Below are 25,856 nucleotides of genomic sequence, written 5' to 3' on the forward strand. Positions count from 1 at the left end.
CAGCCCTGTCTTGCAGCAATTGGTTTGCTAGATTTGAACTGTATACACACCTCTGCACAGCACCTAGGATTCGGCCTCCAAAACCATACACAAAAAAACCCCAACCTGCTAGATAGCAACCACAGTGATAAGAGCAACATTAGCAACACTGACAACAGTTTTGGTCCCAAACAAATCCAAGTTATGAGACTGATCTTGAATTCATTCATAAAAATAGTTCTGTGCTTATGAGTTGTGCAGAGGTAAATTACTATATTAGGCCAAGAGAGGGCCCCATAGAACTACATTTCCTTTGCTCACAACCCTTTAAAGTAGGAAGACACTGGAAGATGGCAAAGGAGAAAGCAAAAGAGATAAGGAACCCGTAACAAGTGCAAGAGCGCACCAGAAGCAGACAGGAGAAAAAAAAAAAAAAACCACCAGAAAAAGAGAGGAAAAAAAAGAAAATCTCTGGTAATTTCTAGTGTTCTGTATTTTCTGTAAGACTTAACAAAAACAAAAATCCCCACACAAAAATAAACAATGCAAATGTAGTGATCAAGAAGTAAAAAAAATATAGTGGAAGAAGGAAGAACATGTGGCTGGCATCCTGGGAGAAAAACCTCCTTTTGGAAAATTCTGAAAAAGTCAAAGACTCAGGACAACAGCAAGAAATATAGCAATATACCATAACTGGTAAGTCTATGGTCGTGTACAAAACTAAGGCTTTCTGTCAGGCAAAACATATAATCCACATTTAATTAGCAAGAGTTATATTTTCATTAAGATTTGTAACGAAGTACTTATGATACTGAGGGTTGCAGAAGAAAATTTAGGTGCCTAACAGTTTCTTAGGAAGACAAAAAAAAAGAAAACCCAAATAATCTTGACTTAAACCCCCTCCTCCCCCTTATTTTCTGAAGCCTGGGGACCACCCTTGCTGATGTGTCCATGTAGTGTGACTGCTGGTTGTACTGCATTGCTTTAAATTTTTCTGCATTGTGTGTCGCACAATCAAGAACATTTAATACTCTATGAAGCAAAACCACTTGGATTGTGGACAAAACTGTTCTACTGTCGCCTTTTTCTTTCAAAACTACCTTCAGAAGTGGCAGCAGTTGACTTTCTCAAAAGTTTTAACCAAACAAACTCTGATGATACAACTTAAAAGCATTTCCCACGGGTGTTCCATCAGGTTAAAAGAATTAAGAACTGCATTCTTGTATTTTGGGAAATTTGCTCAACACCATGAGCTTATGACAGAGCATGTCACAGAAAGGACCATAAGATACTGGTAATCACAAAAAAGAAATCCAAAAGGATGCAAAAGAAGGCAGACATTCACACTGATGCTTAGATAAGGGTAAACTGCCACGGTGGAATAAAGAATTTAAGTCTTACAGAGGCACAGACACACTGTAAATAGCCTTCAGGGTGTCAAATCAGATTTAGAAGGCAATACAAATTCGGTGGAGACATTTCAGGAGAACTTAAACCACCACTGAAATACACAGCATTAAAGATTCCCTCAGCAAGAACACCACTGTTTTTCTTTTAGCCATTTTTAATTTCCAAGCCTGTGACTCAGAGGTGCCATTTAAAGGCCTTGACAGCCCTCTACAAGATGGCAATTCCAGCTCCACTGAAGACTAGGTCAGCCTACTTAGAAGAAAAATCTTTAGGTGTCAGCAAGTAAAGACTGTCTCCAATCAGCCTGTTGAGAATTCATCACTGCAAAACAAGCAATCAACCAACAAAAAAACCCAAACCAAAACAAAAAAAAAAACCACAACAAAAAACTGAAAACAAAACAAAAACCCGCCAGAAAAACAGCCACAAAAAAAACCAAACCAACCAAAACAACAAAAAAAGTTAAAAAAAAAGGCAAAACAAAAAAAAAAGAAAAAACCAAACAAACCACTCACCACCAACCAAATCAACATATTCCACCTCCACCTCTCCCCACCCCACCCCAAAAAGGCTTAAGTGCAGCAAGTGCTCTGTATTGCACTGCCCTGGTGCAGCTGCTCTGCCAACCCAGCCTCAGCCTGAATAAGGACAATTACAAGGACTGAAAAACTGATATGCTAAACTTTTACACCTGAATTCAAGTTATGTTGAAACAAATCTCTTGCTGAATTTTTTTGCTAGCTTTCAACCAAGTAACATGGAACTCTAAAAATGTCTCACACCTCCATTGTGAAGGAGACAATATTTTGGAGCATCTTGTTTATGCATCAGATGAAACATTTTTTCCTAGACTCTGAGGTTTGTGCTGCCCATGTGCAAACCAAGGCACCTAAGTGCAATGTCAGGCTCTCCAGAGCACCAGTGAGCCCTTGAGATAAGCCACACAGACCAGCTCCTTCTTCCATGTGGCACTGTCAGCAGAGTGCCACTCAGAAAGGTTTCATAAACAGCAATGTGAACTTTACTCTTTCATATGAATATACCAGATAATAAAAAGACAGGGTTTCAAAGCACTCTTTATCATACTGACTTCCCGTGTATATATTTTTCTTTTTTCTTTTTTTTTTTTAAGCATTGAAAATTAACATCCTGCTGCTCCAGTGGATGCTTTTAAGGATGGCCACATTCAATCTACACCAAGCAGTGGAGAAAGGAGCTTAGAACCTTAAAAGCCTGTTTCCTGTGTGTCCACAGCAGAGCACAACTTCTTACCTGTTTCCTTAAGTCCTGAGCCGATCTGTGAAGAGTGTGGTGGTTGTTAGCCGTGAGCCCTTTCGTAGAGGAGCCAGTGTTTGTAGTAGCGTGGTGATTAGCAGCAGCCTGGTCTTTTCGACTCTCAGCCTTATGTTCGCTGTTCCTCTCCTTCCCTGGGGTGGCCTCTTTGCTTTTGTGTTTCTGAGCAGGTTCTTTTTCCTTCGATGATTTGCTGGACCCATTGAAAACTGAGAAGAGAGAAAATCAGGTTATTAAGGGGAAAAAAAAAGAAAAGAAAAATATGCAAGACCAAACCATTCAAAACATCACTATTTTCTCTGCTCTCAGTGTTGGATATTTAGTGAATGCTTTCTTACATCTAAAGTAAAATCAATCTAGAAATAGCACTATTTTGCATATTTCTTTAGATGAACAGATTTACTAAAGTATTTCCTCTGCTTGTTAGCACACATTATCTTCAATATCCAAATTAAAACATACAAGGTATATTACTGTTTTGACTGACCTAGATTTAGAATTGTGAGTTTGATTTTTACTTATGACAGTTTTAATTATATTTTTTTTTGCTCTGGCAGTGAGGGAATTCTAAACATAACCTAAACAGAAAAAAGACTTATTTTTATACCAATGTAGAAGAAAGGAAACATTCCATGAAAAAGCATGTTTTGTTTTCATCAATACCCAAACTGCTGAATCAAACTGACAACAGTTTGCCTATAGCAGACAAGCTGCAAATAGAAAAAGATACTTCTGCAAAAAAAGGAAAATACTAAAACCATTTTGGAACATGTGACATGAAGTAACACTGGGACCTATGCTGAGCACCGTAACCTTTAAATCAAGGGATAAGAAAGTGTGGAACAGACACCTTTATTTTTTGTACAATAAATATTATGCAAATGTATACAAACAAGTTTTGCTCTGTCTCTCTGCTGAATTTATTTAAGAAGAGTCAGTGCTCTTCTGTTGTCAGAGAACATGAAAAGCTGAAGCTAAAACAAACAAACAAAAAAATCACATTTCTCTGTTTGTTAATCAAAAATGCACTGAAATAATGTCAGTGATGCACCCTCTTCAGTGGAGCACTTGATAGAGATCCCCAAGATGCTATTGTGATCCAGCATCCACAATAGCAAATGCCCTTCTGCCTTCTACTCTTGATTTCTACCCCTGTCTTTCTTTGACACAGTTTAGGAAAGGATGCAAACAAGAAACTTCATAAATACTTAATAGCACAACTATGTAAAAATCTTATTTATTACACACAACACACACCATCTGTTTGGGAATAGTAACTAAATGCACGAAGTTACTGTTATTTTGTCACTAAAGGTGATATTCCTACAACACATATCTTCTTATCTAAGTTCTGAAGCTTAGCTGTCTCTACTGATGTACAGTATTAACAGTAAGAGTAGTAACAAAAACCAAACAATCCTGCTGGACAGAAGAAAGGCAGCTAAGCTGCTTTTGGGCAGATTCTTCCTCCAAACCTTCCCAAGCAGCTATTCAGCTTCCTGCAGCCAGAACCCTAGCAAGATATTGACAAATTTGATTTTCCAGTCACTTATGTATTTTCAGTTCCCTTATCATATTCAGACAGTCATAAGTGTTGAAGCAGATTACTCAAAAAAGAAAAAACTGCAATTGCTTTTCCTCCTCTCTCCCTTCCCACCTGCATAAATGGAGTAAGAATGAGAGAAAAGCTGTCAGCAGTGGAGTCACCATAAACTTCCCCATGGTTCTGTCACTCCTGAGCTCAGGAGCAACTGGTGCTGCCCCAGCCAGCCAAGGATTTCTCAGTGATTTCTGTGAAAATTGCATAATCCTTTGCGTCTCATTTCCAGTGATGGAACTGATAGTAATTGCAAACCCCACTCAGGAAGTTCATGACAATACATTCATCCTCCTTTGCAAGGAATTCTCACATCAGATGCACAAAGCACAACTATTTTTAATAAGACATAGCACAAACAACCAATGGCAGCTTTGTTAATATGTATTTTATAATTTAGAGTGATATCTTCCTTTGAAGGGAACAAATCATATTTACTGATCTGCTCCTATGGAAACATTCAAGTCAGAGAGATTAATTTTCTGTAATCAGTTGCCACTTTAAATATCGAAGATTACCGAAACAGAAAACACAGCCAAAAAGTCAAATTGTGCACTTCTTGGGTTCACAAAAAATAAAAAATAAAAAAAAAGGGAAGCAAACATAAGACAAGGTATATTTTATATGCAACAGCTCATTAAATTTAAGTGTCGTGGGAATGCTGCCAGTTTTACCCTCTGAGTAATTATCTTTTGTCTTAATTTGTAAGATTCTTGAAAGGGGGAAGAGAGATACAGGAGGAAAAAAATGTTCAGTCTCACAGGAAAAGCTTAAAAAGCTAGTGTCTGAAAACACAACAAAGGGAGATGTAGATGCAAAACAGTTTTTACCACACTGTCTTCTAGTTAAACAGTAGATGGTATCAGTTTATATAAAAATCAGTATTTGTTTCTTGTAACACCTAGATTACTGTTATATCCAGCTATTTTATATCCAGCTATGAAACCTTTCCGCAATAGTAAGTTCTGAAAAATTCACAAATATACTATGTGAGCAACTATCTAAATATTAACTTGATTAACTACAAAATGCGATCGCAAGCCAAGCATTTAGGGGTGGAAAAAATCTCCAAGACTATGAATTTCCTCCGGTCTCACTAACAATGTTGAAGCAAGTTATTTACACCATAAATTTATTTACTACAATACATAATTAAACTCTGGCCCCAACAGCTAGTAAGACAGTTCAGAGAAAAAAATGTATTACCAAAAAAAGACCAACCCCACCCCTCAAAATCTTGTTGTTTAAGAATAACTGATAATAAGCCAGCAACACCCACTTCTCAAAGAAAGAAAACAATAACCCCAAAAACCTCTGCAGTAAATATTACTGAGACCAAATTTGATTAAACAATGAAATGATTACTAATTCTTTTGTGCCTTCTTATGCAGCAAATGGTATTCTCCTTCATGTCTGCCAGCTCCTAAATATTTCTGATGCACTCAGAAAATCAGGAAAGGTGTACGTTGTGCTTTATGAACCCCAACATGTGCGTTCCAGGAAAATCTCCCATGTTAGAAATGTCTGACATGCCAATATCCAATGTTCTGTTCCCATTCACTTTAGTTCCTTGCTAAAGAGCAGTCAGTAAAGGTATCACCCTTGAAGCAATAATTTCACTAAAAGATAGAAAGACAAAAAAACAAGTCCAACCTACATGAGTGGTGAAACTTAAATTCCTGAAGCAGAAATTATGTGTAGTCTTGAATTACGATTATTTTATGCTACCTTGCTCTGCATTTCCAGAACAGCTTTTAGTTAAAGGTAAGAAGCACTACTAACAAGTAATTAAAAGTGTAAGTAAATTATTAGTGTTCAGACACTCCAGATAGAATAAATGGGTATCATTATACTTGTATCTATTTGAATGCTTATTCTCAAAATGCTGTGTCCTCCAAAGCTATTACTATTATTAAATTGAAACAATAGGAGTCCCACAGTGAGATACTTGTGGGTCTTTTGGTTAGCAGAGATGATCAAATGCAAAGAAACTGAACCACTACATTCAAAACTCACAAGCACTGGGGTTTTTAAACCACTGATATAATTTATGGCAGCAGAGCAAAACCTTATGGCAGGCGTGATCCTCACAGATGCCTCATAGTGCTTCCTGCATCAGGGGAACTAGACCCCAGGCACCAATATTCACCCAGGATCCCATACTGGGACTTTGAGGTATCTCATTTGAAACTGTGATAAAGAATCCCTACATAAACCAATGCAAACTGTGCAAATTGTGCCTCTATTAGGGGCAGCTATAATGACATCTAAAAAAAATTTTTTGGTCAAGTAAAGCCACAGATGTGCTCAATTACTACAGATTAACTAAGCATTTACTACAGGAATTGACACTGTAGTGGGCAATAAACATAATGTGTTTTCAGCAATTTTCAGGAGTATTCCTACAGATTAATTTGGACACAAACACTTCACAGAATACAGCCAGCAAGCCATTCAGAAGCTAATTTATAATATGCACAATAATCAGGCTTTCACTGGGGAGGCAGCAGAATTACTGGACTGGGTTCAGTCAGCTATTGACTCCATGGACAAAGCTTTGTTTCCTAAGCCCTCCTGGACATTATTCCTGCACCTGATATGTTTTATACTTGAGATAACTGGGGAGGTTTAATATGGACTGCGGAATACAGAACCTTTTTGCTGTGTGCCAGTGGCTGGGAGATGAAGGCATGGACCATACACATACACATGTGCTGCATGTTGCAGAGCTTGCACTGCATAAAGCAAGTGATTGCGCATTCATAAAACCATCCAGAAAACAGAGAGAAGATAGAAGTGAAAGGGAGAAGTTTTGTTTTTAGAAGGAGAAAAGGGAACTTTGCCAATATTGTGAACCCGAGCCAGCTATTCCAGTGCAAGCCTCATGTTGTCACATACATCATGTTTGGGAAGACATGTAGTATTAATCAACTTTCTGGCATGGAGTATCCCTTACTGTACAAAAACATTCTTGCTCTGGCTTTAATTCAGTTCTAAGTCACTGCGAAAATGTTTACATGGCTCTCAAACTGCGTTAAAGGACCCAGGCAATAATTCTTTTCCCTTCCCAGAGGAACTGGAACAACCTTATACTTCCATAAAACACAGTATTTTAATACTGCCAATTGTTTTCCTTAAATGTTGGCTATGTTCTGACTTCCATAAATCATTTCCAGGGATAGAAGCTGTCTTCTGGAGCCCCCCAACATGCTCTGCCTACTCAGTCAGGAGCAAAGGCATACTTCAGAAGAAAGGGCTGACACCACACCATATGAAAACATATGGTATTACTGTTTCCACACTTCCCAAGCCCTAATGCAACACCACTCAATTTCTGAGTGGACAACACCACACGAAATTTCCATAGCTGCATGCTAGCAGGAGTCAAACAGGAAAGGAAAGCCATGGCAGAGGGGTAACACTGAATTCGTTTTTTGACACCATCAATAACACAGCTCAAGCCCTGTACGCACAGGAATATACTGGGCCACCGGGAGAAGTGTTATTGGTATGAGACACTGCACCACCACTTGCAAAAATTCAATACCAAGTGTCTCGTCTCAGCACAAATTCATTACTCTCACCTAACCATTACGACACAAACAACATCAAAAGGGTCACTCACTAAGCAGCAAGTCCATACAAGAAGTGTCTGTCTGTTATCACAAGTCTCGCACCAGGATAACAATTCTTTTTTTTTTTTGAGCAACTTCCAGCTCCCCTATTCTTCTCCACAGGTCATACATCTCGCTACTGAAAATCCGCAAATCCCCAAATGTGTTGTGCCTGATTTGCATATTTAAGTATGCAAATTACTGCAAACCGGGTAATTTTCGTGTTACATATTTTTGCAGAAAAATTAAATGTGCAAAAATGTTTATTGCAACAATTACTGGTTCCATGGTCTTTCAACAAAAGGCTGTAAATCATCAAAATAATTGTATACCCATTAACTATTGCAGCACTCTGCCTGAAATTTTCTCATTCTTTAAAATATATTTTTCTTGCAAATGTTTACCTCTTCAGGATTAGCTTCACTAAAAATGATGTACAAGCCTAAGGCTCTGTCTCATGTACCCACCCACAAATACTAAATTTAGTTAAAACCAAAACTAAATAAAGAGCTGCAACCATAAATCAGAATTTTCTCACAGCACACCAAACAGTAATGTATGTAAAAGACATGCCATTCATGCAAAAGATACACAAATGCTGCATTGAACTATACCCTGAAATAAGAAAAAAGGTATCTACTACAATCTTTTCCTGCATCATCTTTATACTACTACACATGTAAGGAAATTACTCTGCTAAATTATCCATTGCAAATTGAGAAGTGAAATGTTTTGTGTTTCTGGTAAGCCAGTAGGACACCACTGAAGCAAAGTATACTGTTTCTAGCAATGCCTGCTTACTGTGCACTACTGTCCGGTCTGTTTTGAAATTTGAGCCCCAAAAGAAAAAAAACAAACAAACAAAAAAGCAAAACAAAAAGCCCCACATCTATATCATTTTCTCCCCTGCTCATTTTCGGCAAAAGGCATGCAGAGCAATTTTTATCTTGTCACGCTAACAAAACACAGCATGATCCAGCAACCATTTCTGACCCTGCAGGTTTTGCTGGCACACGGAAGCTGGTTTATTCCTGCTAAGGACACCAGACTCACCCTTCATGAAGAAGTTTGGTCACAAATAATGATGGCTAATTCTGTTTTCCTAAAAGTAAATTAGAATTTAATTGCCTGTCTCTGGCATCCAGAGATAACAGGACATTCCTAGGTATGCTGGCCCAGATGTGCACTCCTCTCCACCCTTGACCTGTTGTGCTGGTGTGAGTGGTATTTAATTCCCCAATCATTCTTCCTGAGAAAATTAGCCAACCATTATTAGAGGAACTGTAGCCTGCTGCATGCAATGTCTAAGTTGTCTACACAACTGTATCTGTGTATGCTGCTCCACCTGAGGCACTTTTCCAGCCCACAAGCCCTTTCAAGTAGAGTAATGCCTATCCTCCTTTGCTCCTGAGATGGGACCGATAACCCAACAACTCCCCAGCTCCACCTTCCAGCTCTCTATCACAGCCTGCCTAGCAATATACTTGGCACCTGCAAACATTTTTCTTCAGGAGCTTACAGAGAAAACCTTCCATTGTGCCATAGAATGAACTCAAACTAGAATTTATTTAGTTGCGAGGAATTCAAAGAATTAGGTTTAAAGGAACAAAGACCTAAGCCTACCCTCTTACCTACTACTTGGAATTTCCTCTGAGCAGTGGGAAGATGCAATTTAGACCAAATACCTCCCTGGAAAGACTTGCACACTCCCATTTACACACTCCCATAAATGCAGGGGATTAACACTTCTGCTGCCAAACATTTCACTTTGCTGTCTTACAGATGGATGTGTGTGCAGCACATCAGCAGCACTATGAAAGGAGGATAAAAGGTAACAATTTGATGCTTTAAATGTATCTGTGTAAGCAGTAAGGTTGGAAGGCAACAAGTCAGTTGAGCTAATTATTTCAGCTTGCGCAGCAAGCTATGCCACGTGCTATACGTGCTTCCCATTCACACTCAGACATTCTCGACTGAGTTAGCTCTCCAAAAGGTGGCTCAACAGGCCCAGTTATAACAAATAGTTTGGTGTGCAACCTTAATAATACCCCATATTGGCATCAGAAGAGGATATTGACAAATGACTTTGCCCAGAAAAATTGTTGGCCCCCACTGAGCAGAAAGCAATCATTTGACACTGTCTAATGACATTAATCAAGCTCTGAACTTTTGTTGTTGTATGTCATAGCAAATGCTTAGCATTTTCAGGTCCAAAGTGCTTGACTAGACATTGTATATTAAAAACAAAAGACTTTAATTCATTAAAAATAGATTCTCACGCTAGATTAAGTTCATTTGCTGCACCCGTCCCTGGTCTGCCTTTGTGTGTGGTCTCATTTAAAACAGACACAGAGGAACCAGAACCTACTTTATTCACATGAAACAAAAATACTACTGGCTGTCAACCAACATAACAGACACTGAAGAATGGGAATACCCCTGGGTAAGGAAATTTTAATTAAAAAAAAAAAAAAAGAGAAGAAAAAAAGAAAAAGAAATTACAATGACGAAGAAGAAGCAGCTGCCTTCTCTGGGAATTCCTATTTCTTCACCTTTGTCAAAACATCTCACATTGTCTCCTATGTATTTTATAAAGGTCTTTTGCAGCTCTATTAAAGCAGCAGCTTCATTTACACTCTCTCTGATCTATATTGATAAAGATTATGAAGCCATTATATGGCTCATTATGTTTGCCTTTACTTACCCCAATTAAGATTTCAGGTGTCTCTGGTTTTGAGCTAATTTCAAAGTGGCTGCCATCTGGGACATTCTCATAGAACACGTTCAGCTCCTTTTGCAGTGATATATCACATTTAAAACTCTAAGGGAGCAGTTCTGTTACATGCAGCCTCATTTTCCATATGCAGAGTTTTGTGCCCCTTATTTTGGGGGGATTACTTAGAAATCAATCCTAAGTGCCAAGTTTTGATCTATAGCTGGTAAAGGTTAAAGCTCCTGGTCACAACTGACAGTTTAAATGCTATTAGGCATAACATCCCCTTGCAATTATCCACAAATCATTCGCAAAAAGTGAGTTTTTGAGCTTGGGTGTGCAATATAAACAGATTCAGATGCAGTAATGAAAAAAAAAATTGGCATATGTAACAAAGGTATCCTTTATAGCAAATTCCCTTTTGAAAGGCAGAGATGAGGATCAGCACAGTGAAGTAATTGGGATTTACTGATCTCTTCTTTGGAGCAAGGTAGCATGAAAGAACAAACAGAGAAGGCACAGGTCACCTCTCAAAAAGTGCACTGTGAAGAGACCTTCCTCTCCATCCTCCTACTAAAAGGAGAAGAGCTGAAGGGGCAGTTACCAGAAAGAAAGATTCTCATGGAAAACTAATAGGAAGGAAACAGAGAGCATAGGCTACATTTTGAAACTATGTCAGGCAGAGATAGCCCAGTTATGAAACAAGAGCTCCTGCTGGAAAAAGAGCCACATCACACAAGATGATAGCAGGGGAGCATTACAGCAGGCTCCAGAAATTTTCAGCACGGCTTTAAATCTTCCATTATACGGTAGGTAATGTTGCAATATACGTGGATCCATTTTTCAAGATACGGCACAAGGACAGCGTGACACAATTACTGCGCAATTAATGCAGCTTTTGCTGATTTGCAGAGAAATAACTGACTTGAAAAAGTTTCTTCCATAAAATTTTTCTATCAACAATATGAATGTGGTATTAACCTACTGCAAGTGTGGTCTCAATACTGCATGAGAGGAATCAAGTGTTGCCCCGATTTGTGTTTTGATAACACATATGAATGCTTATATTTAACTTCAATAAAATAAAGTCATTCTAAATTAAACATCAGTATCAAAAGCCAGAGAGCATGACTGTGTCTATACATGTGTATGTGTGTACATAGATAAATATATCTCATAGAATCACAGGATTTTTTTTAAGGTTGGAAAAGACCTTTAAGATCATTGATTCCAACCACAAACCTAACATAGCCAAATTCACCACTAAAACATGTCCCTAAGTGCCACATCTACATGACTTTTAAATACCTTCAGGGACAGAGACTCAACCACTTCCCTGGGACGACTTGACAATCCTTTAAGTGAAGAAATTCTTCTTAATGCTCAATTTAAACCTTTCCTGATGTAACTTGAGGCCATTTCCTCTGGTCCTATTGCTTGTTACATGGAGAAGAAACTGACCCCCTTGTCAGTATATACATATATTTGTGTATATAATTCCAGCCCTGCAGTAGTTCTGCAACAGAGTTCAGACTGTCAGAAGAAAGAGGTTAAAGCACAAGATGCTGAAACTGCACCGCACTCCAGCACTTCTTCAATCAGACCTAGAAAGACGGACAAGGATTGAGCACATTCAGCTCATAGATTTCTTTACTATGGCTGCAGGAGAACAGCACTACTCAGGACCTACCTTGCCCATTTGGTACATGTTTATGCGTTTTTCCTTTCCTAGGGGTTGACTGGCATGATGATGAAGCATTGTTTGTGGCTGTTTTTGTGTCCTCTGTCTCCTCCTCTTCCTCTTCTTCATCCTCATCATCCTGAGAGCTTCCAAAATATACCATGTTGCTGGGCAGGGCTGGAGAACCTGATTGTTATAAAGAAATGGCTCATTAGCATCATTACATTCACTTACTGCACTGACCGTATCGATCATAACCTACTTCAGTGTTCTCCACAGCAAGGGGAGAGCGGGACTCAGAGCTGGGAGGTCAGACCTGTGCATGACTAACTAGAGGGTTTTTATTTATTAGTTTTTACCAACAGGATATGCATGATCTTGAAAAGCAGGGTTCTCCCCTCCCTCAAGCACATTCTATTCATACTTCAGACAATCAGTCTTGCTACAAGCCCTAATTAATAACTCTGTGTATTCAGAAAAGGACTAATGCACATGCTTAATTTCAAATGTGTGCTCAAGTGCCTTGCTGAAATCTTAACACACAACTAGAAGCTTACAGCTTTTCCAAACAGAAGAAAAAGGAGCAAAAAACCAGTCTTCACTGCAGTCATATTTCTACGTTATCATTGCAATAAAGCATTTAAAGTTCACAATACTTTGCAGACCTATACAGTATTTTGGAGAGGTACACAATATTTTGCAGAATTCTGCAGTAAGAAATAAAGAGAAAAGACAAGACATTCAGAAGCTTATTTGTATGGAGGATTCCTGGCAAAGGAGAAAAAAGAGGAAAGACCTGATTCCCTGTGTGATCCTCTTGAGGATGTTGCTTCTCGTCTCTTGATTACCTCCCATGATGTTCCTATTATTTTTAAATGTACAAATACTGCTGACAACTAATGAGTGCCTTCCCATGAGTTCAGTATCACTTTCTACTTCAACATGAGTCTCCTGTCCATCCCCTGGAGGGACAGGTGCCCTAGGAGCCTTCTAGTTATTACCAAAGAAAAATGTATTGCAAAGAAAAGGAAAAAAGTATAGTCAAAACACTTGGATAATAGCAACCTCATTTATTTTCCTGCAGCTAAATAAACAAAAGGACAATAAGAACTGAGCTAGAGACCAACACAAGGTAGTGGCTATCTGACTGGTGCTTCCTTAGGAAGCACTTCTGGCTTCAAGCTCTTCAGAACTGCAGTTCTGTGTTTGGTTTGCTTTTGAGCTGTTGGTGTTGCCACTGCCAACAACTAACTATAGCTTATTTTTTGACTGCATTGTTCTGCTTCCACCAGGGTTGTACAAAATACTCTTGTAACTATAAAAATTACTTTTTAATTAAAGAATTACCTAAATATGGCACAAAAACTGGGATAGAATGTTTCTGCAATGAATCATCCATTCTTAAATACACTGGTTTTGATTGGGATGGAGTTAATTTTCTTCATAGTAGCTGGAACGGGGCTATGTTTTAGATTTGTGCTGGAAGCAGGGTTCATAACACTGGGATGTTTTAGCCATTGCTGACTAGTGTTTGCACAGTGTCAGGGCATTTTTTGCCCCTGTTTTTCATGCTGCTCTATCAGCAAGCAGGCTAGGGTGCACAAGGAGCTAGAGGCGACACAGACAGGATAACTGGCCAAAGGGATATTCCAGACCATAGGACTGTTCTCAGCAATAAGAGCTGGGGGAAGGAGGAGGAAGATGGGGACAGTGTTACACCATTTGTATTTCTGGGTAACCATTTTATGTGATGGAGCCCTTCATCCTGGGGATGGTTAAACACCATCTGCCAAAAGTGAGTAGCAAATAAATTCCTTGATTCACTTTACTTGCAGCTTTGCTTTCCCTAATAAACTGTCTTTATCTCAATCCATGAGTTTTCTTACTGAAAACTGACCATTCCAATTCTCTTCTCCATCTCACTGAAGGCTCAGCCCTCACCTGAAAAGATGTTGGCTTTTGGCCTCTGTAACAGCCCCTTTGGAACTGTGGCTGCCTTGGGGAGAAGCAGAGAGAAACTTTTCACCAGCATCCTGTGCTATGTGTGAGTGGTAGCCCTAGGGCAGCCAGGATAAACACTACAGCAGCACTGAGGGCATGATGATTCTTCCCCCCTGAAATCGTGCATTTCTGCATCTAACCTAGACAGAAATGTATGGACACATATGTTATCCTAGGGGAAAGGGCTTTTGCACGCCACAGTTTTCATATTTATATAGACTAATGATTGAATTAAAACTGCTGACATATTTCACAGCATGGAAGCTGTAGCAACTTACAGAAACAAAAAACTTCACATTTTTTATGCAAGCCCAGAAATTTCTGGCACAGTCTAAGCAATCAAACATAGTAGGTAAGAGGTGCTGAGAGGCACATTAATTCTTCTGCTCGTAGGGGAGTTTTAAGTCTCAACAGCAACTAACTAGAAGACTCTAAAATAGTTATTCCTAGGACAGTGCTGCCTGAAAAATAAATTGCCTTTTTCTTCCATCTAAGTACCCAAATGTGTAGTATGGATTCAGAAACTGGATGCAAGTTCATCAGTTCATATCAGAATCTGAAGTCTGACACCATCTGACATCATTGTGCATTGACAAACGATGGCATAAAAGAATCTTACTGTTTGGAACCCTCAAAATTAGATTCAAACACAGACTGAAATTCCCCTATTATAATTAGATAAATAGTCAGAAAATTTATCCTTCTGAGATACTAATAGGGATCTAGATACAGTGTCTGTTCTCTCAGCTTCATCATCCTTAGAATTCCACATCTCTGAGCCTTTTTTGGCAGCTGCTTTAAACAACAACCAACAAAAATGTATCATCTGCAATGCAAATGTTGTTATTACAGTAGCAATCCTTTTTGTTCTTTCTTCTTAAAGCAGAGAATAAAACACAGTCTCTTTAGAAAGGAGGGAGAGTCTTACCCAAGTTTGAAAGCAGGCACAAACTTCACCTAACTCCTGGTATTCAATCACTGTAATCTCAGTCCATAAATCTCCTGTCAGAATGACAGTTTTTAATTCTTTCCAATCGAGAACTACGAACAACAATGGTTAACCTGCATTCCTGGGACAGCTGGGACTGTTTGGGAAGTACATTTCCAGAGAAATTAGACTAGCAACATCCAATAATACAGGAGAGTCCTGCTAACGTTCACTTTATTGATCTAAGTGCTCTGCAATATGAGACCTTGGAGAAAAGCTGGCGTTCAGTCTGGGTCTCCTCCCCCCTTCCCTCCAGCTTTTCCTACATATTTATTAAACTTGACTTGCCAAAGAGAAAGAAAGAAAAAAAAAAGTCTGGACTTGCACATTTTTGTTATATTTAAGCATTGTTATGGATGGAAGATTCTGAAATAAATTTAAAAGCTCTGAGTTTTCTTGCTTAATTTTTATATTGGAACTATTTTTATCCTCATCTTTTATAATACTACTTCAGTTCTGTAATAGCCTCAAATAATTTGTTCACAAGTATGTGTTGAACTGGTAAAAACCTCTTTCCTTTAAGCCTATGTAGCTAAAAATGTCAAAAAGGCTGAGAAAACACTGGTCTAAAATATTGAAACAGGCTGGCCAAGCTCAAGACACTGCAAATTCCCTTTTGGAGCAAACTGAAGGGAAGACATGCCTGTAAGTACACTGTGATTTCATTCAAGCTGAAAGAATGACAATTATGCTTATTAAACAACACCTAATGTGTGAGTGGTTTATGTGCACTGCTGGTTTACACCAAGCAAAGAGCTAAGCAACCCCCCTAAGACTCCTCTTGTGGAAATAATACTCAAGACTTCTCACGACTGATGAAATAACAAAACTCATATGAATGAAACTGAACGCTGAAGAGTAGAAGCTATGTAATCACTCACCTTTTTCAATATTGTGTAATAATGATTCCTGTCCTAAATATCCCTCATTCTCTCTGAGATCAGATAGGGCTGTGTATGTGATGCCACAGCCTACCTCTACAGGGGACCCCATTTGTTAGTCAAAGCTACTGATTTATATAAACAATATTAAGAAGCATTAATGTAGCTATAAACGTTCTAGACCATTGGAAATCTGAAGAAGAAAGAGCACTTAAGAGCTATTTGCTTTTTTCCAGCTGTATCAGTTGGTCAAATGAAATATATTGCCCTTCCTCAAAAATCTGTCTGGTCTTCACTGCAAGTTAAGACCATGGTGGTTTTTCTTACAGACAGACAGAGAGACAGACAGACAGACTTTGTTGAGAGTTGTTCTCAGGTTACTCCATGTGTAACAGATATTTACCATGAAAATTATGTATGACAGCAAGATGATAAAAGCCCTCCAAAATGGCATGAGAATAAGGAAAAATGTAGGTTCACCAGACACATCTGTACACACACATTCACAGAACACAGTGTTGTAGGGGCTTCCTTGATATCAGAGCGTTTATTTTTTCCTGGACACACTCAGCAACAGAAACCCATGGGGTAGCTATGCTGGTTCCCTCTTACACATGTTTCCCAGCCAGGCAGTAAGAGTAAATAAAGATGAGCAATCATCCCTCCTCTTCCTTTTGCCCTCCCCAGCATCAAAGTGTGATTCTCAAAGCCTACCAAGGGTAATATAAAGAGGGACGTTGGAAATAATAACCAACAGCAAAAGAGAAAAGTAGCAATGCCATGAATAAAAGGCAACATCCATGTCTGGGACGTGGTGCCTGCCAGGTCTCAGCACTCTAGGTATACAATTCCTCACTTCCTCACTTTCCATCCCCAAGAAAACAGCAGAAAAATCTGAGAGAGTGAGAGAAAGAGCAAGTGAGTGAGAGTTATGAGAGCCTGTGGCTGTATTCAATTTTAAAAGTCTCCTTCTGTGCTGGGAGCCCCCACATTATGCAGGCTGCTGCTACCATGGGCACTAGAGCAGATGAAGGGGCAGAGCAGGGAGCAGCCCTCCAGAGCCTGGGGAAAGCACATGAGCAGCTCTACTCAGCTGCCACCCACCCCATTAGCAGGTGCCTGAAAAGCCTGCTCACTCAGCAAATCTGATGGCAGCCTAGAAACTAGACTTGATTTCTTACCACTCATTACAGAAGACATTTCATGCAAGGAACCATCTAGAGTGTTGGTGGCTGTGTGGACATTTTTCTTGGCATCAAAAATGGCCTACAGAACATCTACCTCCATCTGGCCTCTTCTAATTATACCTGTGCCACCTCCTCAACTGTGGCACTGCAATTTTTTTGTGAGGCCATGTGGTGAATCAGATCAGGGAACTGATTCAGATTAAAATCCCAGGCTAAGGAAATTAAAGTCCATTAATAAATGCTCTAACTGTAATGTAATGTTACAAGCTCTCAAGAAAAGATTTGGAAAATTTCTATGCACATGAACATGTAGCGTAATATACCACTTTATGTTATTAAACAAAACATTTAAATATAGTATGTTTCCAATCTCGTGTAGGTGTTGCACATTTTACATTGTGTCCTGATGATGTCTAAGCCCACAATTCCTAAATGCTTTTCCTCCTCTCCCCATCAAGACAGCTGATTTGTTTTGCAGAAATATTTGCATAAAAGCATATGCTGTCACCAAAGACGTGGATGGGGCAATTGCAACATATTGGGAAGGAAGGATAAGCCACGGCAGAAGGAGTAAACTATAAAAAAGGCTGTGAAGTGCAGCAGCTGCAGTGCAGAAGGGAGGAACCCAGATGTGCTGGAACTGGAGAAAGGTGAGTGGTGAGAGGTACGCTAGCAGATCGACACAAGTTGCGGGAACAATGGAAGAAGGGAGATATGGATGGGATTGCTGACATGAAATAGTAACAAATATAGTAAAGTATGAAGGACATTGCAGCTAAGGCTGGCTCGATACAAGACATCCATCTGATAGTGCAGTCAACCTGCTGCCCTCGTCCAGAGATGCACCACTCACTTCTTCCTGCTTAACAAACAAGTCTCACAGTTGAGAGCAGAAAAGCCATAGCCAAAATCAGGCAGCAACCTGGAGACAACTTCCCAGATTTCTCCCCCTCCTCCAAAACACTAGGGGAAAGGCCAAATCACCAAAGCTAGACCTCACAGTGAGATTTTGAAAGCCTAAAAAAATATCCATGTTTAAAGGATTGCAAACCACATAGGAATTTTGGACAGCCGACAGAACGCCAGGTACCCTCTCCTCACCAGTACGAGAGTTTCTAGGATCAGATAGTACTGCGTACAGCAAATTTTGAAAAAATCATTAATGATGAGTTGCTTTTTTAAAAATCACTCATCAAGGTTACAATGAGCTATGAATTATTACAGAATGGGAGGACAGTCAGCTCTTTTAAAAAAATTCTATTTGAAGTATGTTTGGCAACTGCTTCCATCAGTATCTTCAGTTTCATTATTGAAATTCTCTCTTGAGTATTTTGTTTTCCCTCCTATTGTGAGAGCAACACAAAAGAAAGCCTAACTATATAGGAAAAAATTATTACTACAACTAAGTGTGGCCTAATGCATATGAAAGAATGACAAATGTATTTCATGCCCTTTTTTACAATAATTTGGTGCTTTTACAACAATAAGTACAAAGTAAAATATAGGGGGTTTTAGTTATGGTGATGCTTTTAGCAATTTTCTAGAAAAGATGTCACCCTCTGCATGTGCAAAATTCAGGCTCACTGCTAACAGTAGGCAGAATTGATGCTTTTACAACCTCTACATACAGATGTGTTGACCTCAGCAGCAAGTGCGTGATTAATAGAATAAACTATACTCTTTTTCAGCCATTTTATTTGACTAATGAGGTTATTGCTGCCTTTTTTTTTTTTTTTTGACAAATGTGTAGTTCTCTCTCCTAAGTTACAGTTATGGTTTTTTTCTCATTAAATTACATTAACTTTTGTCTTGGACTAGCTAAACATGTTTAAAAAAACCTCTGAATTTGGATCTGAAGAGTAGAATCAGAAGTATGGAAAGTGCATGTGCTTTGCCAAAAATACTATTTCATTACTCTTCAGAATAAGCTGGCAGTGCTTCTGCAGTATTTACTGAAGTACAAACCAAATGTTTTCATCTGGACAGGATTCAAACCCTGGTATGTTACAACCACAACAAAAATCATCTCAGTCCAAAAGCCATCTCTGTAATTTGGGCTGTGGTTTCTGCAAAATTGGAGGATTCTTCTCCACAAATTATTTACACCAACTCTCCCTCTAGCTCCTCTGTTTTTTTTCCCCCTAACAATTAAACACAACCCAGATGTGCTTTGGAAAAATCTTAAAACAATTTAAAACATGAGAATGATTTACACACAGGGCAGGTCAAGGTATGCAGGACTTCAGCCTGCCCCAAAAAAGGCCCACGGCTTGCCAAGCCCCTCAGTGAGCCACATCCAGAGGTTTGGCTTCTCCTCTGACACACAGGCCCATTTTGTGGCTGTAAGCAGGTGGAAAAACCTTGCCTCTCAAATGCTCCTGATGTGCTGGCATCTCAATGCTTAACATTTAGGGCCTGCTTCTCATTTATTATATGTCCCACTTAATATGTTTTGGCAGGACAATGCCAAATCCCTGAAGTGCAAATACATGTAATTTATGCCTGCACCATATAGTTGTTTTACCAAGCCAGGCTAAAGGAGCACAAACTGCATAAACTCTATAGGAGAGAACAATTGTACTTCAGTTGTCTGACTCCACCTGCAGGAATGGTCCCAGAGGGAGCTCCCCGGTGCCTGAACAAGAGGGAGGAAAAAGCCATCTTAAATAGAGAAATAAAACTGAGCTCCAACTCCTCCCTCTGCTGCCTTTGTACAAATCACAAGGTGCCTGGTGTTACAGTTAATTTATCGACTAGTATAGCAACGTATCCCCCATTTTCTTCTCAGCCTGTTCTTTGAAGTAGTAGAGCTAAACCCAAAAGCTTGAAGAAAATTTTTCCTTTTCTACAGAAATGGAGCAAGGGTGGGGAATTGTATGTGTGCAGGAAAAAAAAAAAAAAGGTTTACTTTCCAAACTAAGCAAAACACTCCAGAGTAATAGAGTACTCAAAAAAAAAAACAACCCCAGAAAAAAACCACAAAAACCCAAAAAACCCAAAAAACAAACAAACTAACAAAAAAAAAAAAAACAAAGGAATGTTTCTTACATTTTCAATTCGTATCTGACAATCTCTAAGCAATTTAACTCCACCGGCCTGACTGGATTTTACAGTGAACCTCAAAACCAACTCTTTCCATCTTTCCAGGTGCACTTCAACCCCCAGCTTTATGTTCCCTCCCACCAAGAACAAAACTAGTATGGAAGTTTCAAACCACTGTGATGACATTCCCAACAAGCTACCAGGCTGTGCCAGGCTAAGGATGGCTCCCGAGAGATCCTGGCTCTCACCCCTAACACAAAATCAGTCATTTGGATAACACCGAAGCTATGGTATATTCACGGGTTAGAGAAGTAGGCTCAGAGGTTTTTGGATGGGACGAAGGGGAGGAATTGCTGTTGCCAGAATACTTCACATTGCCCCCCTGGGCAGCAAGGCTTTGAATTGCTGCTGCCATAACAGCACACAGATTTTATGCCAGTAGCTCATCCATGATCAACATCCAGCTATCCTGACGCCTATATAAGAGTAAAATATCCTCATTTCACAAAAAACTAAGCAGCTCACTGAGGGACTCGCACTGAGTCTGGCAAATACAAGAGCTAAACCTCAAGATTAGTCTCCCATTTCAATCAGTTAACTGTATCCTATAGCTTTTTGCAGGGGTATATATTAAAATCATTAACCTCAGAAAGGGCCCAAAAACTGGAAGAGCAAGAAAAAACTTTCCTTCAGCTGTAGTACTACACAGACGATACTTTATCTTACTTCAGCACCTCTTCCCATCTCTTAAGTCTCCCAGTAGGTACACACCGACATGAAATTGCACCTTCCACTGGATGCCTGGAGTTTTGGCACTCCAGCAGCACTCTGTTCCCCTGGGAAGGAACAATGCCATGGCGGTGGTCACCAGGCTCTCTTCTCTCTCTGTACTTCATGCAAGTGTTGCTCACTCTGAGACTGTGTAACCATTTCTCCCTGCCAACATCAATTAAATTGCTCTTGTCCTAAACTACCACAGGAGTTGCTTAGTGCTCATATTCCATAGGTGGCCTAAATGGTTGCATATATAAGAAATAGCTTGTATTCTACATTTCAATGTTACTCCAAACTTTAAAACAGAACTTAGAAATTTTGAGGTTACAATTACTAAATGCAAACTTATTTTTATTAAATGGTTTGTGCATTTGAAATTCAACACCCTGAAGTTTATTCTTGAATTTTCAATCCATCCTAAAATTTTAGTTTCAAATACTAAATGATATAGTAACAAAATCAATAAAAAATTTTCTTCCAGTATTTTAAACAAATTATTGTGTATCTGTGTGTTTTAATATTATTTTGGAATTATAAAAACTAACCCAGACTGCAAAGAAGCTCATACTTTTGGACAGTGTCAGCAATTCATTGCTTTGCTTCCAGCCAAATCAAGTTGCTGTGCTATTCAATCTGCTTACTCTGATGTGGTGAGCAAATCTCCACGGTGCCAATGGCTGGCACTTCAAGAATATGCCTGATGCAAGGCAGCAGCTCTCCAAGTACAGCACATGTTGGACTACAGAGCCTACTGACACCAAACTAACAAGGCAAACATACCTTTGCCTTACTGAAAAGATGGACAAATTAACAGTTGTTTTCTAACATGTCCAAGATCAAGAACTTCCAAATTTTGGTTCTGGGGGCTCACCCATTGTAATCGGAAATCTCTGCAGGTATGAACTGACACAGTCAAGTTCTCCTATCAGGACGCAAAAGAGAAGACTTGGATCAAAGGCCCTTGATCCTTCTTACCACTCAAATACAGGTGTTTAAAAGAATAAAAAGCCTGTTTAAGAGCACACTGCACTAAAAGTTAGAAGTTACTGAACTTCAGACAAACATGCACATTTCAGACAAATATTTCACATAGTGAAATTTTCTGTTTTGATTTTGCCCAATTGTAATAAATCATCAGATTATTAAGTCAGCACAGCACTCAAGGAAAAAGAACAATCACCCATTTTGCAGAACAGAAGAGCCTGAAAACTCAATTTGTGAGATCTCAATTAAACCATTTATATTTTGAAATCCCTGAAATTCTCTAGCATGTAACTCCCAGAGGCTCAGCTTAATTAGAAAATTGATCATGGGAAAACTTCTTAAAATGTACTCCCCTAATCACAGCCTTCCTGTTATCATCTTTTGCCAAAGATCTATTGCTCACAGGGAGTTGTTTCTCTTTCCTTCAGCCTGATATTTGACTCACAATATTTTAACCTGTAAATAATTACAGAGAGCAGAGGTAACTTAAATGCCGTGTAACAGAAGCTATTTATGATCAGAGACAGAAAACACAGTAAAAATGAGAGCTGTTGTACAACCACACGGAGATGACACACTCGTATCTACACGCTGCTGAAAAATACTAATTATGTCTCTGGCAAAGGGCATACAGGCTTCTTCAAAGAAGCTATTTAAAGATAAGAACACTGCAGACAAACACTTTGGAGATATCTCGACTATTCTCCTCCTTGTGTTGAAAATTCTAGGTCACAATTTAATAAAATTTTTCAAAACCACCAACCTTTTTAAAAGGAGGATTTTAAAAAAATAGAATGCAGAGGAGCCTTGCCAAGTTTGGTCAATCTAGAAATGTATTCTAGGTCTCAGATATTCATCAACTGTTACAGCTTTTTCATTGTAGTCCACTTACCTTTTAAGAAGTAATTAGTACAGTGTATTATCAAATCAAGAATTTGAAAAACAAACTAATTAAAATATGTCTAAAGCCTTTGTGTTCTGGATAATGAAACCAAGCAGGTCATCTGGGTAAATTATTTCCCTTTGAAATTACAGGGTGCTAATGGAGTAGGGGGGGGAGCAAAATTATTTGAATCATTAGATTTTCTTACACACAGCAGGACAGGTAAATAGGACTTCTTCTCCTAAATATGAGATCTCATACATGTCAAAGGCCTTTTTTCCACACTGTATCATGATAGTAGTGCTCCTTCACTGACAGAATTCAGCTCCCACTCAAATAAACCCCACAAGAACAATGAAGAGCGAACATGTAGTGGTGACAAGACACTTAAATTTCTCTGATTAAAAACAGAAAAGGAAAAGTACACACTGACATGTGAATTCATGGTGGAATTCAGTTGAAGGTTGGACTTTGTGATCTTGAAGGCGTTTTCCACCCTTAGTGATTCTTGATTCTATGGTGTGACAAATTTACGTTGTGCTTCTGACACCACTGCTGGGTGTGGTGGGACAAGGGCAGAGAAGACCACTGAGCTGCATTTCCACCAATCCTGGGAAAGACTCCTTTGTCCAGAAAAAGGCTTTGATCATGAATCCAGGGATTATATCACCAGATCATTTTGAAGGACTAGGACCTCAGATAGTCCTAATTTTATTATTTTTTAAATTAAACAACTACAGGGATTTACTGTCCTGAATCTTACCACTACTACACTTAAGATTTTTCAAGTGTTGAAATTCAACCCTGTGAATGTGCTCTTATTTCCATGCAATTGCATGTCGCATTTCATGGTGAAAGCACAAAGAGCCAAGGCTGGACACATATAGCTGGACAGAAGTCAGAACAACCACCAATCCCACCATGCGAACAATTCTGAAACCCTCAACTCTTCAATAAATAAAAGCATAGAGGTTCCACATCAAAATAACCCCTTCCAAAAAATCCCAAGTCTTCCTTCCCTATGCAGGGTCTTAGTAAGCTTCTGGCTCTTCCCTCTGCAAGCTCACTAGGCAGCACTAGAAGAGTAGCACCAAACTAAGCCTGCCAGTGTCCTGGAGAGTCACTTGTGGAATCTTTCTGAGCTGGATGTACCAGTACGCTGCTACATGAACTCCATACCAACTTCCATCTCCTTGTTTTGAAATGGACTCATCAAAAGAGACAACCACTGGAGCTAAACATTCCCAGAGGCCAAACGGACAACACCTGAGGCTGCCAGGACCTCTTGAAGGATGAAGCAGTTCAGGCACAGAAGCCAGAACCATGCTAATACAAGTCTGAACAACCCACTCCTCCCTCTAAGCCACAGCATTTTCCTGCTTCTCCAGAGAGAAGCACCCAGGTAGCATATGTCCAAGAAGATTCTCCTGCCTCTTTTAACTGGCTCTTTTCATGCTTTATACAGGGGTGATGCAGTAATAAGCTTGTGGGGGTGCTGAAACACAAAGTTGACATCTCTCTCTTTCACAGTTTTTCTTCAGACTGTTTAAGTAAACCAAGAACATGCCATGTGTGAAACTCAGAGCAGACTCTCCCTCGTGGTTTTTAACATAATTGTAATTGTGATCTTGCAGTCTGAATGCATGTGTTGTCAGAAATGTTAGAGTACTCCTGCATACTGAAGAAATTAGGAATTAATTGCAAGTTCTTAATTGACAGTACAAAACATCAATTATGCCACAGATGAATAACAAAGGAGAAAATTACAGGTGCAAGAGCTAAACACTCATTGATTTAAATAAAAAAAATAAAAAAAAAAACAACAACATGAAGCACTGGAATAGGACTACAGTAGCCGTGCTTCCCATTTGCATTGTTAAACCAGAACACTAAGAGAATGCTAAGAAAGTAGGAAATTAAAGTGGAGATAAGTGACACCCCCACACAGGTTGCCTTTATATAAGTGCAAGTGCCTTCAAAGCTATAAATAACACATGCTTGGTTAGCAAGCAGTGGAAACAAGTGTGTGAATGCAGCCATGTGTGCTCACACACAGACACACACAGCCCTCATCTGACTCTTCCCACCAACAACTGTGGCAGTTGGCCCAGATCACAGCAGTGACACGCTGCCAACAGACTGATCAACCTCACAGCACACTAAATTAGAAATACATTTCCACAGATTAAATTTCAGAGGACTGTTATGCCACTTTAAACTCCATTAGATTCTCCTCCTCTCCATCCTTTAAACAAACACAAAAGCTAGCAAATCACCCTCTGCTATCCCCTCCTCCCACCCACTTTACCAGGGGTCCCAACAGGATAGAGGCTCCATATTGGATGTGAAATAAGATGGATAAATTAGCAACCAGTCTGAAGGAACCACTAGCCTAAAATCTTACAGAAGATAAGAAAAAAGAAATCAAACCACACTTTCACACTATAGTGAGAAAGCCTCAAGCAGGAAGCTACGGGTGGTGTTGATCACTGCTGTCCACAGATGCAGCAAAGACCTAAGAAAGGGGAACTCAAAGCAAGCTCTGAAAGATTCAACCCACTAGGTAAGACTTTTGCAGACCAGCTCTATCTGTAACAAATGCACACTCTTTCAGCAGGTAATGGGATAAAACAACAGCAAGAGGCATCATTCCAGCACAGACTAATGAGACTGGGGACGCACCTGAGGAGAAACATACAGCAAGAGATAACATGACAATTGGGGATTTAACTGAAAGATGCTATCTTCAGCACATGACTTGGGACACAGGGCCATGTAAAGTCTTAAGAAAAATGACCACTCGAGTAACATCTCCTTCTTTATCTTAAT

The 25,856-nt window shown here is 39.3% G+C and overlaps 1 protein-coding gene across 4 annotated transcripts in view; it reads right to left on the minus strand.

Moving 5' to 3' along the window:
- Positions 1 to 25,856, minus strand: part of JARID2 (jumonji and AT-rich interaction domain containing 2) — a 210,262-nt gene that overhangs the window by 32,372 nt on the left and 152,034 nt on the right. For all 4 annotated transcript variants that reach the window (XR_012053914.1, XM_002189147.6, XM_072924165.1 and 1 more), the window contains exons 5-6: positions 12,297 to 12,473; positions 2,662 to 2,891 (exon numbers count right to left, since the gene is read on the minus strand). Coding sequence is in view for 3 of the 4 variants with exons in the window: in XM_002189147.6 (XP_002189183.1) it covers positions 2,662 to 2,891; positions 12,297 to 12,473 (407 nt within the window). In the remaining variant the exon portion in view is untranslated. The remainder of the gene's footprint in view (positions 1 to 2,661; positions 2,892 to 12,296; positions 12,474 to 25,856) is intronic.

The sequence above is a fragment of the Taeniopygia guttata genome, chromosome 2 (assembly GCF_048771995.1).
Source record: "Taeniopygia guttata chromosome 2, bTaeGut7.mat, whole genome shotgun sequence".
NCBI classification, from domain to species: Eukaryota; Metazoa; Chordata; class Aves; order Passeriformes; family Estrildidae; genus Taeniopygia; species Taeniopygia guttata.